The 18,063-nt window shown below is 40.8% G+C and overlaps 1 protein-coding gene across 9 annotated transcripts in view; it reads left to right on the top strand.

Annotated features, from left to right (window-relative positions):
• DCUN1D4 (defective in cullin neddylation 1 domain containing 4) overlaps positions 1-18,063 on the top strand; it is a 77,177-nt gene that overhangs the window by 48,469 nt on the left and 10,645 nt on the right. For all 9 annotated transcript variants that reach the window (XM_072944207.1, XM_072944198.1, XM_072944218.1 and 6 more), the window contains 3 exons: positions 562-632; positions 4,917-5,008; positions 11,233-11,341. In XM_072944207.1, coding sequence (XP_072800308.1) covers positions 562-632; positions 4,917-5,008; positions 11,233-11,341 — 272 coding nt within the window. The remainder of the gene's footprint in view (positions 1-561; positions 633-4,916; positions 5,009-11,232; positions 11,342-18,063) is intronic.

Raw genomic sequence — 18,063 nt, 5'->3', positions numbered from 1 at the left:
TGAACAGAGCTACGGTAGAGATGGGACGTGTGGGCAGTTCTTTCAGGAAGAAGCGGAGCTAACGGAGTGGGGAGAAAGGGTTTATTTTCTTCTCCAGAACAGAAAGACTGCTGGCTTTTTTTTTTCCTGTGTAAAAGAAACAACTGCTATTTCCCAATTAATTTTATAAAGAATATTAGGTGGTTCTTTGCTGTGTTTCCAAAAATTATTGTATGTATTGAAATAAGAATAGAGATTTAACCTACATTAAAGAACAGGAACTGAATTCATGTAACCGTATCTTTAGACATAAATTATATGTACATATATCCATAGGTTGAGGGACTTGGTGAATTGAATTGACTTAAATGATTGTGCAGAGCAGGGTCCTTTAAAGAGAGCTGAAATTCCAGAATATTTTTCAAATTGGTGATTTCTTTCTTCAGAGAAGATTTATGGTCTTTAAGCATTATTTGATCTGACTTGACTTTAATAGTAAATATTCGGACAGTATACTACTACTACAATAGTAATAGTGTACGTGGTTAGATTTAATTTATATGAGATTGCATTTCATCACAGGTACTGATGATGTTGTAGGTCCTGAAGGCATGGAGAAATTTTGTGAAGACATTGGTGTCGAACCAGAAAATGTAAGTCTAACTTACCAAGTTGGGCAATCAGTTGATCTGATTTTGTCCCTCAGCAAATAAAGCAACAATAAAGAAGTAATGATGTGTTAGTTTTTATGAGGCAATCTAAGAACTAAGTTCCAATTCTAACTTGATTTGCAAGCAGAATTTTTTGTTGCAATTGATATGGTGTAACTACAGTCGGTCATTTTTCCCTCTCATTTAATTTCTTGTCTCTAAAAGGTTTAGTAATAAAGTAATTAAACTAGATGTTTAAAAAGCAGTATGGGCATGTGTACCTACAGTGACAGATCAGCGGGGGCACCGACGGTGTTGTATATCTTTGTCCCCCTCTGTAGTTGTTCCAGCCTCATGTAGAGTTTGTACAGGACTTTGAATAAATTATTCCTTCATAAGGGTTTTGAGTAGGTTGTAATTATCAAGAATTTCTCACAGCTCTTTTACTTCCAATTGAATTTAGCTCAGAAAGTGATTGCTTTTTTAAAAGCCCTAAGTATTTCCTTTAAAAAATTTAATTTGAAGTTTTTTATATGCTTCATTGTTTTTGCCTAATTCTTATCATCATGTTATTGTTGAATTTTTTTCCTATTCCCACATCTTCTCTCTTACTCTAAAATGAAAAATTAGACAAATGCCCTGACTCATTAACTATGCAGTTTAATTTACATCAGCCTCCAATTTAACAAATGCGTCTTAGATCCTAAATGAATTTGTGATTCCGGAAGAGATCTCAAGGGATCATCCCTTCATTCACACTGTCGGCAGGGTATCTGGGGCCCATGCATATACGTCACGCTCTTCTTTAAGACCTCACACTTTTTTCTTAAAAAATTTCTTGTTACCATTTCTATGCTTCCGTCCTCCCCCGCTTGCCCCCAGTAACACTTTAAACGTTCTAAAGAGCCTTTGGACCGTCTTTAATTTACTACATGGATTTTTGTCTTGTATTTTTAATTTTAATGTGATCTAGTTCAGGTATCTTGATAAATTATTCAGTTTGGTCTGCAAAGGTTTAGGGACAACTGGGTCGGTAGTGTTTTGCTTGATCTGGTCCATAGACTAGTCCTAGACAGACAAGAACATGTCGCTGACATTCAGAAGGAAGTGTTCAGACGGGGGCCTGGCCAAAGTCGGCAGTGTCTTCCGGACAGGAGTGCAAGAGAGGTGAGGGTGAGCCGGGCCTGAGAGGAGGTCCAGAGGGTCCACCAGGGGACAGTGATCGGCGATGATCAGAGGGGTGGGCAGCGGGGCCGATGGGAGGAGACTGGGAGAGGGATGCGGGGGGCACTTACTCTCAGGGGCAGATTCTAACTGGGGGAAAAAGGGAGGCCTGGCCTTGAAAGTTCCTCACCCCAAGACACCAGTACTCAAAAAAAAAAAAAAAAAAAAGCTGCCGTTATTATCCCTTTTTGGCAGTGGTGAGTCCTTTAGTGCTGTATTTCTGTAGGAATAGAAATAGTCTTGAAATGTTGAATCATGCTGAAGGCTGAAAGACTGAATTTAGATTATTATTCCAAAGTACTTATTACTGCACTTCAATTAGAAGATGCCGCTAATAGAAGTTTTATTATTTTATATCATCACTAAAAAGGAAAAACGTTGCTGAATAAATTCTGATAAGCCATCAATTGTGGATACATCCCAGTTTCAGAAGTTGTTTGAAAACCAGCGCTGAAGTAGATTTTTAAAGGCTTGTCTGCATTGATGAGTAAGCACTTTAAAGTATTTAAAACCCTCACCTGGCCTGATATTTATAGCTTATGAAATATAAGCAGGCTTGTAAAATTCAGGTCAGCTTTCATTTACTAAGGTAGCAGCAAAATCCTTTAAGTAATTAGCTTTCTTATTAGCTGTCCTGATATAAGATCTCTTTTGTGTAAAGAAATACCCGCTACAAATCTCTGCTTTGGCTGTTTGGCCGCATTTCATACATACTTGTGTGTATGTGTGTTCCTTTACCATAATCATTTGTTTTTAACTTAAGAAGTGTTTAATATGGAATTTTAAAACTTTCTAATAGAGGATTGAGTGTAGACACTGTTGGAGAAAATACCAAGTTTGAATTAGGAAATGTGGGTTAGTTCACTAGATAAGTTGATATACAGGAGTCAGAGTTCCAAGAAAAGCCGAGGGACGGGGAGAAAAGTCCTCTATGTGTGAAGAGTTTGAAGAACTTGTAACCTCTTCTTTTTGGGAAATTCGTCTTAGGCCATTGGTCTCTTTAAGTCACCATTTTTAACCTATTTAACAATCATATTTTGTGATGTGCACAACATGTAGGAAAGTTGGTTCGCTTATCAGTCCTAGTAATCTACCCAATAATTTAGATTTTTAAAGTCTAGAAAACCTAGTGACTTTAAAAAAAGATATGTACTGATTTAACTGATATTTGATGAACGGTCCTAGAGATTAGTGGGTTCTCACTGGTGTTAATTTCCAGCATAGAAAATCATTAAGTCAGCATCAAGAGAAAGCTTTTTATTAATCTTCCAGTTATAAATTAGACAAAGCTTGAGAGTTTTAGTCTACAGACCAGCTTGTTGGCAGTTAAAAGGATAGACCTTCTGGATCTCCTGAATGCTGCTGTTCTGGAGTTCGTAACGTGCCTGTTGGCTCTTGAGGCTAATTAAATCATCTAAAGTGATTTCTGAGTGGCTGCTCGCCTCATTTTTTCATGTTATATCAGCCGGATTCCTTTCACTAACACCATCAGCTGACCCAGTTGGGCACATGGGTTGTGGTTTAATGGTTTGGGGCAGTTCTTCTAGTAGTTGAAATGAAACCGTTAGGTCCAGTATAAAGAAATCGGATTAACTGCTAAATGCCAAGTATGCTAGTCTCTGGCCAGCTGTATTCCAGAAATATTTATTTTCTTCCCACTGCCTTTTTTTTTTTTAATAACAACGAATGGAGATACAGCCATTCAGCAGTGTAGACGTGATGTCCAACTTCGCATTTGGGTTCCCTTATGTATGAACAACTGTCCAGAGGTGATCAGCCCTGCAGAGTGGCAGGACTGGGAAGGCCCTGTCTTCTTCACCTCTCTAGGAGGGGCTCACTTCCTTTTTCAGTTACTCTTCATCTTATCCTGAGTCTTTGAGGTAGATGAGGTGAGAGGGCTTCCTCTTTCCCCAAATCTGGGACGGCCTCAGTCCTGTCCCTGTGCAGAGCCCTGGAGAGCTTGCAGCTGGAGGCGCCTTTGAAATGTCATTTTGTCTTTTATACCTCAGGTGTTTATTAAACTCATCATCACTATCTTGGTGCCACCTTTTCCAAAGCAGCCAAGTGAAAAAGTGATGAGCAGTGCCAAAACCCAGAGTTGTCACCGTTCCTGATATCTGCAGAGTTTCAGAAGAGCCACTGAAAGTGAGGGCAGTGCCCCACTGAGAATTGTCTGGGCTGTCACTCACCCTGTGCCCGTTCCAGGACTGGTGCTGTTGAAGTGGAGTGTTAAGCTGCTTTAAAATAAAACCTCCCCCGTCACCCCCATCCCTATATAGGTAGTTGACTTCGCAAACATTGATGTGTTTGTGATACAGCTCCCTACCGCCTGCCTTTTTGGTTCTGCACCTTGCTTTCTTCATTTTCACTTAACAGATCTTGGAAACTGTTCCATATTTGTGCGGATGGCTCCACTCATTTGTCTTGCTATTGGCAGAGTACTATTTTGTATGGAATGTGTTTAGCAAAGAAGTATTTAAGAAGTCCTTTATTATTAGACGTTTGGTTGTTTTTAATCTTTTATGACTACTAATAGTACTATAGTGAATATGGTTGAGTAGACATCTTTGTGTACCTGTGCTGGTGTGTCTATAAGTTTCCATTGGTGAAACTGCAGAGTCAGTAATTGGCTTCCATTTGGGTAGATACTGTAGAATTGCCCTCGGGAGAATTGCCCCTTATACTTCCACCGTTATGCATCATAAGAGTTCATGTTTCTCCAAGCCCTTGTCAGTGGACTGAATTATCAAACTCTTGGATGTTTGCCAAACTGGAACTCATTTTTTGGGTGGGACCTCATTTTTATTTATTTGTTTGTTTGTTTGTTTGTTTATTTTTTAATGGAGGCACTGGGGATTGAACCGAGGACCTTGTGCATGTACTGTACCACTGAGCTGTATCCTCCTCCCAAAACTAGAACTCATTTGTGAAGTTACCCTGTTCATGTTTCAGGGACTAAACTACCATGAACAGGAGCGTTTGGCATGGTATTCGTGTGTTTACTTGCTGAGCTCTGTCCTCCTGATTTGATTGGTCTTTCTGTTTTGTTTTGTTTTTAAACAGGTAGTTATGCTTGTCCTAGCTTGGAAATTGGATGCACAAAACATGGGTTATTTTACTCTACAGGAATGGTTAAAAGGAATGACTTCTCTACAGTAAGTCCTGAGGCTGCACTGGGGCAGGCGGGCGGGGGTCTCCTCTCCCTGCTGGCTGCCTCCGCGCTGGGATCTCGGCGAGCCCTGGTTGGGTGACTGGAGGAAAGCCAGGTGCCGCGGGCAGGCTTCATCTGTGGCCAAAGGTGTAAAGACTAAGCCCCATTTTTATACGATGAGGAGGGCTATTATGGATGAATTTTAGCAATTAAGGTCTTTATATAATGTATATTGTTTATTTTAGTGTTCTAGAGCAGCTCGATAAAAATAGGCCATCCTTTTCTCATATATGTGAGCCTCAAAGGTAATTTAAAATTTTCTAATAGCCACATTAAAAAGAAACAGGTAAAATTCATTTTAGTATATTTTATTTAACCCACAACATCTAAAATATTATCATTCCAACATATAATCAATATTTTAAAAATCAGTGAGTTATTTTACCTTCTTTTTTCATATTAAAACTTCAAAATCCGGTGTGTATATTTTACATTTGCAGAGCACGTCAGTTTTCATTAGCTATGTTTCAGGTGCTCCATACCCACGTGTGTCTAGTGTCTTCTGTATCGGACTGCACAGGTTTAGAGCTTAAAAATCAGAGTATTAGCACCTACTGTACAGTTAGTGAGAAACAATTGAGTAAAGTATAACTTTTAAGTGAAGATATTTGTTATCTTTTATTTTATATATTCTGATATTAGCTCTGGGCACAGTTAGAACTTCCTTACCCTAGTGATTAAAAAAATAGTAACGGTAAGCATTCCGTTTTTGTTACCTGGGCCAGAATGAGGAAAGTCAGTGGTTTTTTGTGTTCACTTGTGCTTGCATGCATATGTATCTGTGTGTTGTTTACCTATGTGCTTGCCAAGAGTTTCACTTAAGAAAACACAAATTGTTCTTCTCTGTCATCCGGGGAAAGACACACTTGAGGTGGATGGTAAAACGTTTCAGATGATGCTGGTAGAGGAGTGCTCATTCTTTCTGTAGGAACTGAAGTGCTTGAAAGGACTTCTCTTCTTCTTTTCACTTGAACCAGGAATAATAGACTTTAGTTTTCCTGGATTGAAATTGGAATCGAAATGGTTTTATGGCTTTATTTAAATAATTTTGGAACTGATCAACTTTTAATATCATTGACCATTTACTCCTGGTAATAATGCTTTATTTGCACTGTGCCTTAGTTTGTGAGGACTTTTCACATTTGAGCCTCACGGCTCCCGCGACAGCTCAGGCTTTTTTCTGCACATTTTACAGATGAGGAAACTGAGGCTTAGAGGGGATTCGTGATTTCTGAAAGTAAGTGATAGGAATGGGAAGAAAACCTAAGACTTCTGATTCTTAAGTCACATTCTTCCTCTAACAACTGTTGCCTGATGACAAATGAATTTTAAATAAAAGCCAAATCACCCTTTTACAAATGCACTTTCCTCTCAGCCTGCTCTAGAATTTTGGGGTTAGTCTCTGAAATCTCTCAAAATTGTGTTTGTTGTGTTGGGGAACATCTCCTTGCGATTTTAAACCTTCTAACCCTTGCATTGCTCTCCACGCTGCCTCTCTTTGTTGCTTTCCAAATAGAGCGCACGATGGCTGCTTTTTTTTTTTTTAAGGATCCTTGTTATGATGAATGCACAGCCAAACTAAGATTTCATTCAAGGCTTTTGAGGAGGTGCCATCAACATTTTTTCAGGCACATTTCTATTTGTCTTAAGAGAGTATAATATCCGTTTTTGTATTGTTCTAGATTCTTTTTTACATTTGCCTTTACAAAGAATATTACACATTGCCAGGCCTTGCCCACTTTTTAAGGATCACATCATCTGGGAATTGAAATACACAGTTTCCTGGAAGAAGTCTATTTGTACGTTCACAGGGAGGGGCCCAGGGTTGGGGGCGTTCTGCAAACTCTGTCGGTAAGTCTGCTCGCCACTCTCTGTGACACAGGAGGTGGCAGGTGGGTTCCTGTAGAATGCTGCCACGGGGTCCTTGCACTTCATGATGCGGTGACAAGCCTGAGCCACTGTAAAGGAACTGAGGAAGCTGCTTTCTTTCTTCATGTGAAAGTCTGAGATTAGATTCCTTATCAACGAAGTGAAGATGATTACTCAGAATAACCTTTAGGGTTCTTTGTAGTTCAAAAATAGTGCAATTTCAAGTTTTAAGAACTTCTGCCCCTCCTCTCCTTCCTGCCTTCCTAGATTCGTCATTTGTTCTGCAAATATTTAAATGGTAGTGATGTGCCAAGCACAGTATTCTAGGTCCTGGGAAACAAAAGCCAGGAACAAGACAAAGTCCATTTGGGGCAGGAGCTTGGAAGCAGTGTTCAGGCAAAACATCCAAAAGTAGTAATAGGTCATTTCTCTTTATGCTGCTTGAATTAACTAACCAAGTACTGAATGTACAAGGTATGTGCACCCAGTAAATAAGAAAACTCAGAGGCTAATCATTTCTATGCTCTAAAGATGGCAAGTAGTTCATCTTTGAATGATCTGTTTTGTCTTCTGTTTTTCCTTTTTTGCTCATTTTTGGCTTTATTAAACCTGTCCAGTGAACTTTTTGGGGCTCAATCTGTAATTAAAGTGTATTTAACAAAACCTTTCTAAAAAAATTATTACTGTACAATAGGAGCATGCTAGAAATCAGAAGCCCATGAGTTTTGGCACCAGACGTTTTGAATCAGTTGTGCCACTCCCTGGTGTCCCTGGAAGCGTCCCTGAAACCAGGGTGGTGAAGTGATGACATGTGGCTTCCCCTGGGCACCCGAAGTCAGTCTCCTTGACGCTGTCTAGAGCAGTGGTGAGCTTGGCCTCTCCAGGGCCACGTCTTGTGAGAGTCTTGGAAGAAGTGACGGCAGCTGGTAGGGGACGTCCATCCCTGGGCTCCCAGGGTCCCTCTCAGTCAGAGAAGGCCACAGCTCTTGTTTTAATCGACTATTTCATTTATTGCCTCATTCCAACATGTGAGTTTAAGGTTACCCCTGATGAATTAAGCTTACAGGGATGTTTAAGGTAAATAAAACCAAACCGAAAAAAATAAAGTGTGTTAGAGTTGCAGCTAACTTTGCATAGAAGCAATGATGGACTGGGAAAATACCTTTGGGCTGACTCAGTGAAGGGGCGAAGCCTGTCCCAGGGTCGTGGGGTAGAACTGCCTTTGACTTTGTAACCTTTGAGGATTATTGACCGGATTCCTGTTGCTTCTGAATGTGTTACAGCAGCAAAGCTCAAAAAAGCCATGATTCCATAATACATGCATATTTTGTTGTGAGAAATGATGCTCCTCAGCGGTGTGGCACTGTCACTCTACGACTCCCACAAGTTTTCTTATTTGTGGTACACAGAAAAGCCAGGGGAAGTGGGTTAAATGATGTGGCTGCTTTCAAAAAGTCTCAGGCCGGGCCTGGTTCTTCACAGCCCCTTTGTTCTAACAAGTCCCTCTGCAGGTGGCCTTGTCGAGTGCCCACTAGGTGGCAGCCTGCGGTTCCGACCTGGGGACTTAGCAGCTGTCTCCTTGGTGGGGGTTAGTCCACAGCTCCATGAGACAAAGCCCCTTTAAAAGCAGGTTGAACTCTTTATTGACAGTATCATCTCTAACCCATGTAACCATCCTTAGTGATACATGATGTGAAAAATCTACTTTGGGCAGTTTATGCTTGACACACCAGACAAGATCTGTGAGCGTCTTTCTTGATGTCTTTTGCCAGCATGGCTGGACTCACTCCCAGGCATGCTGCAGAACTTCATGTTTTGTCTTGAGACGACTTTACTTTCTTTTAGCCGTGCAGCGGTTGTATAAATGAGTGGTTCCTGCTCTAGAATCAGTTGAAACAAACAACTGCTCTTCTTCCTGGGAGCCGGGGAACCTTGGCCTTAGATGTTTTGGGGTTAGCTGATTTCCCTCCTCTTTGACCATCCGCCATGTTACTACTAATAAAATATGTTATTTATGTACATGCTGGGAAAATCAAACCATATGGTAGAGTGCCCAACGCGACGTAAGCCCTGCTCCCACTCCTGCCTCTGAGACCCCCACTCACTGCGTTCTTGTGTATCCGTTTAGCCTTCATCACCCTCATTTCAGTTCTGGCATTAGATCTCTAACTACGTTATCAATCAGTGCCTCTTTTTTTCCTTTCCTAACCCTTCTACACACAGATCCAGAATGGGCTTTTCAGAATGGAAGCCTGGTTATGGTCTCTCCCATGGTAGGGGGTGGCTTCCATTGTTTCCAGGATTTAAAAAAAAAAAAAACCCGAATCCAAAAACCCACTGTGCACCACCAAAACCCTTTGTGGTCTGACTCCATTTCAGCTTCATCTTGTACCACTTACCCTCTTACTCTACCCAGTCTAGTCAAAATGGTTTTCTTTTAGTCTTTGGACTTGGTATGCTCCCTTCTGCCACTGGGCCTTTGCACATACTGTCCTGTAATCTGGAAAGCCCTCTCTTCCAAAAACATCTAGTTTCCACTTATCTTTCAGCTCTCAGCTTACACGTCAGTCCCTTAAAAGAACCTTTTCTGACTTCTAAAATTGTCTAATTTTAATCTTTTTAAATTTTCAAACATGAAGAAATAAAGGACATTCTAAATTGTTGTAGACTCATAGAAATGATACATTTACCTTAACTTTTGGCTTTTAGATATTTTATCATCTCAGTGGATCAGGAAGATTTTTTGTAGATAGCTACAAAAAAGCTTTCACAAACTTATTGCTAAAAATACATCAGTGTTCTCTGTTATGAACCATATTTTAATTTATAAAGTATTTAAATACTTACATTGATAATATCTGTAATATGTATTATCCATACTTAGTAGGTAGCAGCTCTACAGAGAAACACAAGGAAACACATTCAGCATTGAAAAGCTTTCACATCGCCAGTGAAAACAGTGACTCTTGGTTCTCATTGTTAAGGGCTAGATATTATGAACAGAAAATTAGTTTGTAAAATAACCAGTTAGTCTACTTTCTTAAGGAAAATAAACAGTACGTCACTGACTTGTGAAAATAGGTTATCATCACCAGGGCTCCCTGGAGAAATGGCTGATTCAAGTCTAGGCTAGAGAGAGTACAAGGTGAGCTGGAATATTTTGTGCCAGAAAGCAAGGACATGCTCAGAGACTGTTGGGGACACGTCAGAAGGACCCTGGGCAGCTCGAAGGGGCCACTGCCCAAGTGAGGACGATTTGTGCATCAAAAAGAATGAAGACAGTAACAGATGACAACCCTGAATGAACAGCAAAAATCTTTAAGTCCAGAAGATAAGAAAGGTGGTGTGCAAAACTCTTCTTTCTAGAACAATTCCAGCCAGAAGCGTAAAAACATGATAGAGTTAGAAAAACCACCATTCTGCGTCTTCAAATGTAAAATGGATTCAGGAGGGATCCTCAGCAGATGTTAAAACCACCCGGTGAGAGGTTGCTGAGGAACAGGAGTCACAGTCTCAAGGAATCATCCCCAGATTACGTCCTGTTTCAGAGTGGGGAAGAGTACCATTAAGTGGAGACTGGCGGACATTACCTTCACCAAATGGTATTCTGGCGGTATCACCAGTGACAGGGCACACTGACATATGAGCCGCCTCGTGGGGGTGTACTGAGAAGGACATCACGTGGAGTGTCATTTAACCTCAGGGAATCACAGGGAAATTACCTGACAAACAGATTCTGCAAAACAAGAAGTCTAGTCTCTTTAAAAATGACATTGTCAAGACAGACAGAAAAAGGGCAGGACACCCTTCTAGAGACTAAGGAGATAGCTGAAAGTGATGCGTGAGCTTTGAGTGGATCCCAGATGGGAAAAAAGCAGCAGCTATAAAGACAGTTGGGGGAACAGTTGGGAAATTGCACATTGGCCATGTATTAGCTAAGAAAGTTAACGTTTCTAGAATATTAAGAATGATGATGGTATTTCAGCATTCAGGAGTAAAGTGGCATTATGTTGGCAATGTACTTTGCGAGTGGTACAGAAAAAAGTGCACGTGTGAGGGGCGCACAAGCGTGACCATGTTCACGGTGAACCGAGGTGGGCATGTGGGTGCTTAGTTACTATTCCTTCAACTTTTCTGTACATTTGAAATTTTTTAAAATAAAAACTTTATAGAAAAATACAGCTCATTGTGGACGTTTTCCAACCCCAGGGTTTTTATTCTTTCAGTATTGTGTTTTATATTATTACCCCACTTCAGAAAAAACTCGGGTTATAATTTGCCTTTATTCTGTTTTTCTAGATGTGATACAACAGAAAAACTCAGAAATACTTTGGATTACTTAAGATCATTATTAAATGATTCTACAAACTTTAAGCTTATTTACAGATATGCGTTTGACTTTGCACGGGTGAGTTCTCTGGAGCCTATCCAGATGTTTCCCTCTCCTCCCTCCCCTTTTTATTGCCTGTTGAGGTTGTTTAACATGCTTCAGCAAGGAAGTTGAATGAGCTACTCCCAGGATGCTAGTTAGAACTTCTCTCTACATGTGTACTTTCTACACTGACTCTGATTTGAGCAAAAATCCAGTATGTCAGCAAAAGCTCTAGTGATGGACCTTTAATAGCTCTTGAGATTAGCTTAGAAGGAGCTTATAAATGAGCGTGTAATAGACACTATTCTAAAAGTCTCTTGGGTAAGTTTGGGAAAGCTTTACTTCCCACGAAACAGCAAACCTTCACCATTGAGTTTGCTGGAATCAGCTCTCAGATAGAAGCCAGTTTCCCTTTGGGTGCTATATTGTATCTGGAAATCATCTGAATTTTAAATGTGAGCTAACTTCAGTGGACATTATTCAAACATAGTTTCCAGTCACCCTTTTGAGAAGTGATCATCTTGTTTGTCACAGTTCTACTGGGGTGAAATAAAGCTGTGTTTTTCAGCCTGGTCTCCATAGGTAGTGAATTCTGAGGCACTGGTTGGCATTGTGTTCATTCACAGCCCATGGCTGATACGTACGATTAAGCTGTGTTCCGGAATGGTGGTTTCTGTTATGTTTGTATGTATGGTGGGTTTAGGGCACTAGCTTTCTAGAGTGATGATTTTCTTTTTAAGCAGAGAATTCAGTGACTTTTTTTTTTTTCTTACCACCATGTTGATCTTTTTCACTTTTTCCTTGCTTTGGCTCTGTTAGCTCAGCACCAAAGGTTTATTTGATGGTGAATTCTGGTGCATCTGTAATAACACATTAGTTGTTCCCTGTAGTGTCCTCATTTGTGAATTTTGCATTGTGTTTGCAACCTTCAAATAAAATCAGGACATGTGTGGAAATGTATAGGTGTTAGAAGTGATATGGTGAAATTCAGATGCAGTGTTTTAGTGGATGGTATTTCTATAATTGTAGATAAAAGTTGTTTGCCAGATGCTTTTAGAATGGATGCATAGTTTCTAGGATTAAATTTTTCTTTCATGGGTTTTTTTCCCTCCCTGAGGTCAACTGCTGCTTATTGTATGGCTGTAAATTTGTTTAGAAGCATTATGCCTTCTCACCAAAATAAGCCATATTTTCTACCATCCTTGTTTGGGGGTCAGATTTTCCCATGTGTCCCAGGTTCCATCTTGCTCCTCCTTGGCTTTATGTCCCCTTCTCAGTCAGTCACTGAGGCTCCTCTGTTCAGCTGCCTCTTTCTTGGTGCTTCCTCTACAGCCTTGGGGTTGAGGCCAGGCTCCTCCGCGCCTGCACTCCTGGGGCAGTCTTGTCTCCACGCGCTTTTCCTTTTCACCTGGTGCCGCCCATCAGCTCACAAAGCCAGCAGCACCCATCGCCTCCCTGTGAATGCAATGCTTCCCCGTGTAGATGGCACAGTTTCTCCCACAACAACCCTGAGTGACAGACAGGGATCGTTTCACCATCCTTCACAGCAGAGAAAAGTGGAGCGATTGGGCCCGGGGCACATGGTCGACCAGCAGCAGATCCAGGACGCAAACTCAGGTTGTGGCCCCAAGTCCCACCCGAGGATCACTCTAGGCCCTCACGTTCAAGTCCCGCGCTTCCTCTCCCACAAGATACCTGTGTGGTGGCGATATCCAACTAACTATTGGCTGACCCTGCTGCCTGCATCTTTGTCCTTGGCTCTCCTTGGAGCCCTTTCTGTGCTCCGACAGCTCCCTCCAGCATCGGGCTTCTGGGCCCAAGCCGCATGCTGCCACTTTCACACAGCCTCCCCCGATCATCCCGCCCCGGAGGTGTGTGCCTCCACTTACACAGCCTTTGTATCCTCTCTGTCTTGCCTGTGGAGTTTGGGGACAGGCCTTAGTTTTTTAATGACAGATTAAGGGGCTACGTGTTTTCTTTCTTCATATCCGTTGTAGCAGCCTGCCGAGATCTTTGCTTTTAAGGAGAATATCAGTAAATGTCAGTGAATTAAGTCCTTTCTGTAAGATAGATAACAACGACCCGTACTTAATCATTACCAAAAAGATTCAGTTCAGCTAAAATAGGCTGTAAGATGAATTTGTTATTGAGTCCTTTTTTTGTTTTGTTTAGCTGTATCCCACAAGTTTTGAGACGTGTATTCATTTGCATTCAGTTCAGATATTTTCCAGTTTCCCCTGTGATTGTTTTGGACCCACTGGTTATTTAGAAGTGTGTTGTTTGTGTTACTTTCCAACTGTTGAGAATTTTCCAAGTAATCTTTCTGTCGTTTCTGCTGTGGGCAGAGAACACACTCTATGCAATGTCAGTCCACTTAAATGTATGGAGTCTTGATTTACGGTCCAGAATATGGTCTGCTGTGATGAATGTTTTAAGTGTACCTGGAAAGAATGAATATTCTGCTGCTGTTCAGTGGACTGTTTTATAAATGTCAATTAGATCAAGTTGGTTGATGGTTGTTGTTTAGGTCTTCTGAATCCTTATTGATTTCTGCCTACTGTTCCATCATTTCCTGAGAGAGGAACATTGAACTCTTCAACTATAATTACTCCTCCTGTTGCTTATATCATTTTTTGTGTCATGTATTTTGAAATTCAAACATTAGGTTTAGATATACTTAGTATCACTGTGTCCTTGAAGAACTGACCCTTCAGCAGTGTGAAATGTCTGCCTTTATCTGATAACATTCCTTGTTCTGAAGTCATACTTTATCTGATTCAAATGTAGCCATTTCTGCTTTTTTTTTAAATAAAAGTCTGTGTGATATGTCTTTTTTAATCCTTTTACTTTAAACCTATTTGTGTCTTTATGTAGTGGGTTTCTTATAGGTCGCATATGCGTAGTTGGGTCTGGCAGTATGTGTCTTAATTGAGGTATTTAAACCATTCACATTTAATGTATTTGTTGGTGTGGTTGAGTTTACATCTCCCATATTGCTGTTTATTTCCCTTTTTGTCCTACCTGTTTTTGTTCCTTTTTTCCTCTTTTCATACTTGTTTTGGATTGGGGTTTTCTTTTTTCAGATTTATTTTAATCACTCCATTCCACTGTCATTGGCTGTGTGTCTGTTCTATGTTGTGTGTGTGATTGCTCTAGGCCTTACAGTTTACATCTTCAAATTTTCACAATCCGTCTTCCAGCATTGCACCACTTTATGCATAATGCAAGAACCTTTTACAATAGTGCACTTTCATTTTGCCCTTCCATACTTTCTGCTGCTGTTGTCATGCATTTTACTTATTCACACACTGTACATCTCATAATACATTTAGTCTGTTCAGGCTGCTGTAACAAAATACCAGAGACTAAGTAGCTTATAAACAACAGAAATTTATTTCTCACAGTTCTGGAGACTGGGAAGTCTAAGATCACAGTGCCAGCAGTTTAAGTGTCTAACCAGGACTTACCTCCCAGGTAGCTGTCTTTTTTGCCGTAAGCTCACATGAGAGAAGGGAGGAGGGGCCTCTCTGCAGCCTCTTTTTTAAGGGCACTACTCCACGGTCATGAGGGCCCCACCCCTGATCACCATCACCTTGGGGTTTAGGATTTCAACATACAGGTTTGGGAGGAGGGATAATGACATTCAGATCATAGCATATACTGTTATCATTTTTGGCTTAAAAGGGCAAAAATAACCTTTTATATTTATCCGAATATATACCACTTTTGTGCTCTTTCTTCCTTTTGTGTAGATCCAGATTTCTGTCTGGTATCATTTATCTTTTGCCTAAAAAATTTCCTTCAGCATTTTTCATAGTACAGATTTTCTGGTGATGAATCTCCAAGCTTTTATCTTGCCTTCAGTTTAGAATGTACTTCTCTGGATAAAAGATTCTAGTTTGACCATTTATTCTTTTACTACTTTAATGATGTCTCGCCATTGTCTTCTGTCTCGTGAGTTTCTGGTGGTAAGTCTGGTGTCATTCATTATTCCTTTGAACATAGTGTTTTGTTTTGTTTTCTGACTACTTTTATTCTCTTTTCAGCAAGTTGACTGTGACGTGCCTTGGCATAATTTTTGTTGTGTTTATTCTGGTTAGGACTTGTTGAGGTTTTTTTTGGATCTGTGGATTTATAGTTTGTATTAAATTGGGAAATTTCTCAGCTGTTATTTCTTCAACTATTTTTTCTGTTCTCCCTCTGTCTTCTGCCATTAGTGATACCTACGTTAGATGCTTGATATTGTCCCACAAGCCACCGATGCTGTGTTCAATTGTTTATTGTTGCTTTCCCTTTTTGTTTCCCTTTGGATTTTTTTTTTTTTACTATATCTTCTAATACTAATATTTTCTTCTGCAGTGGCTAATCTGCTGTTAATCCTGGCCAGTATATTTTTCATTTCAGATACTGTATTTTTCATGTCTAGAAATTCCATTTGTGTCACTTTATATCCATTTCTTTCATCATGGTAATATTTTCTTCTACCATCTTGATCATCCAGAACTTGTCTATCACAGGTGTGTCAGCACCGTTTTCTTCTGGTCCCTTCATCTCTGTCATTTCTGTTTCTCTTTCTCTTGGTTACATTTTTTATGTTGGTTATGGGTTGTATTTTACAGCTTTTTGCATTCCTAGTAGCATTTTTTCTTTTTTTATTGGATGTTGGATATTGTGAGTTGTATACTGTTGGTTGCTGGGGTTTTTTGTATTCTTTAAATAATGTTGGATTTAAATTTTTTTCTGGTGTATAGTTAAGTTATTTGGAATCAGACTGATCCTTTGAAAGGACTGGTCCAGAGCCGCCTCCGTCTAGGGATGATTTAGCCCTACTAGTAAGACATTACCCTTTTGAGGACTCTGCCCAGGGCCCTGTGTGTTACATTATCCCCTGTGGCTGGTGGGAGTACGGACAATTCCCAGCCACTGTGAGCTCCGGGAACTTCCGCATACTCTACTGCCGGCTTGGGGGGCTTTCCTCTCCAACATGCGCAGGTGAGTCCTCGGCCACACCCTGTGGCTCTCCACATCTCTCTCTCTGCAGCTCCCATCTTGCTGATTTTTTGCCCCACAAATTATATGCCTCCTTGGACTCCACAGACTCTGTCTTTTCCAGCTCAGCAAGCTGGCTTTCCACTAGGCTGGGTTTGGGTTCCCTGTCCTGTGCTGTGGCCTGAGATCCACCTCCACAAAGTATGCTAGTGTCACTGGACGGCTTATCTTTTCCCTCAAGGGTCACAGTCCTGTACTGCATGTTGACCAGTGCCTGAGAGCCACTGTTTCATATATTGTGTCCAGTTTTCTGGTTGTTCGAAGTGAAGGAGGGAAGGGAAATCTGGTTTTGTGACTCCATCTTGGTTGGAAGCAGAACTCAAACCCCCATTTTTCCCCCTCCGGTCTTTTTCCCCTACTAGAGAAATGGCTCCTAGAGGTAATAATGCATAAGTGCACATCAGACCTTTTAAATGTAAACTTCTAATACAAACCAAACTTTGTTATAGTTTTAATATCCTAAATATTCTCTATTGCAAATAACAATGGCATGTGTTAAATACTCTGCATTATACTTTAATGTACCAGGAAAGAAACTGTAGTCCAATACCAGAAAATGATAAAATGTCCCTTTAATATCTCTCCGCCAGACTTACAGTCCTAAGGGTGTGATTGTTTTTTCCCTCATCTTTGAACCTTGTAGCCAATTAAAAGTAATACTTGGCTGAAAAATTATATTATTTTTCTCCTACTTTTACTTTGACTTGGATTTATGTATATAGTATGATGGATGCCAGAGAGTCATGAAACTTTACAGTTCAAAGAAACCTCAAGAGGACCCTTGGTCCAGTCTTGTCATTAAGCAGATGATGAGACTGGGGGCTAGAGAGAAGGGGACAGCATTAGGGCTGAGCTCTGTCCCTGAGGTGCAAACCAGTGTCCTCTCCACAGAGCCACACTGCCTTCCTGACTCAGACTGTGACCACCCTGTGGTGCCCTGGTAGAGGAAGATGGTGGGATATAAACTGGGGGGCCAAAATGACCAGTTCCTTCATACAAGTGGGATTTTGTCAGAGTATTTTTATGCTTAGTGTTTTTCCCCTGGTGTAAATTTTATTTACTATATAAACAGATACTGTTGTATGGATTCCTTTAAGTAAAACAGCCATTTTTGTCTTGATTCCTTTAAAAAGGAGAGTAAGATTGGACAGAGAAAATGAGATAAAAGATTTAAATATAGTAATTTTTTGTTGATTGGGAATAATTATTAAATACAGGTTAAATTTAACTTTTCTACATTCTCTGGGGCAGAGACAAGGTACTCTGCCGGAAGTCACAGAGAGAGTTGCCACTTGAGTTGCAGAGAAGGCTGGATGCTGGGCTGGGTGAGGTGCTGCTAGCCACAGCATCTTAGCCTGGCTCAGAGCAGACACCTGAACTGACAGTGATGCTGCTCTTGGATTTTTCCTAGCAGTGCAGCACCACATCCTGCAGCCTTGGTGCAGAACGGAGAGAATGATCTGAGGACTGAGAAGTTTGTGGGCTTGGCGGGCTGAGGGGAGCTGAGGGGAGCCCTCCTAGAGTGGAATCAGGAAGGAACTGAAGTTAGGAGAAGCTGCTGGATGCAGGGAAGGGAGGCCTTCAAGGTGAGGGAGAAGGAAGGGAGTGAGCAAGAGAAGAGAGGAGATTGCTCCAGGCCAGGGAAGCCCTTTCTCTTTTGTTCCCTGAAGGAAAGCCTTAAGAGGATGTAGCAGAGGGTTCTGTGGAGG

The sequence above is a fragment of the Vicugna pacos genome, chromosome 2 (assembly GCF_048564905.1).
Source record: "Vicugna pacos chromosome 2, VicPac4, whole genome shotgun sequence".
Lineage (NCBI taxonomy): Eukaryota > Metazoa > Chordata > Mammalia > Artiodactyla > Camelidae > Vicugna > Vicugna pacos.
Note: the sequence above shows the minus strand (reverse complement) of the source record. Positions and strands in the feature narration are given on the sequence as shown.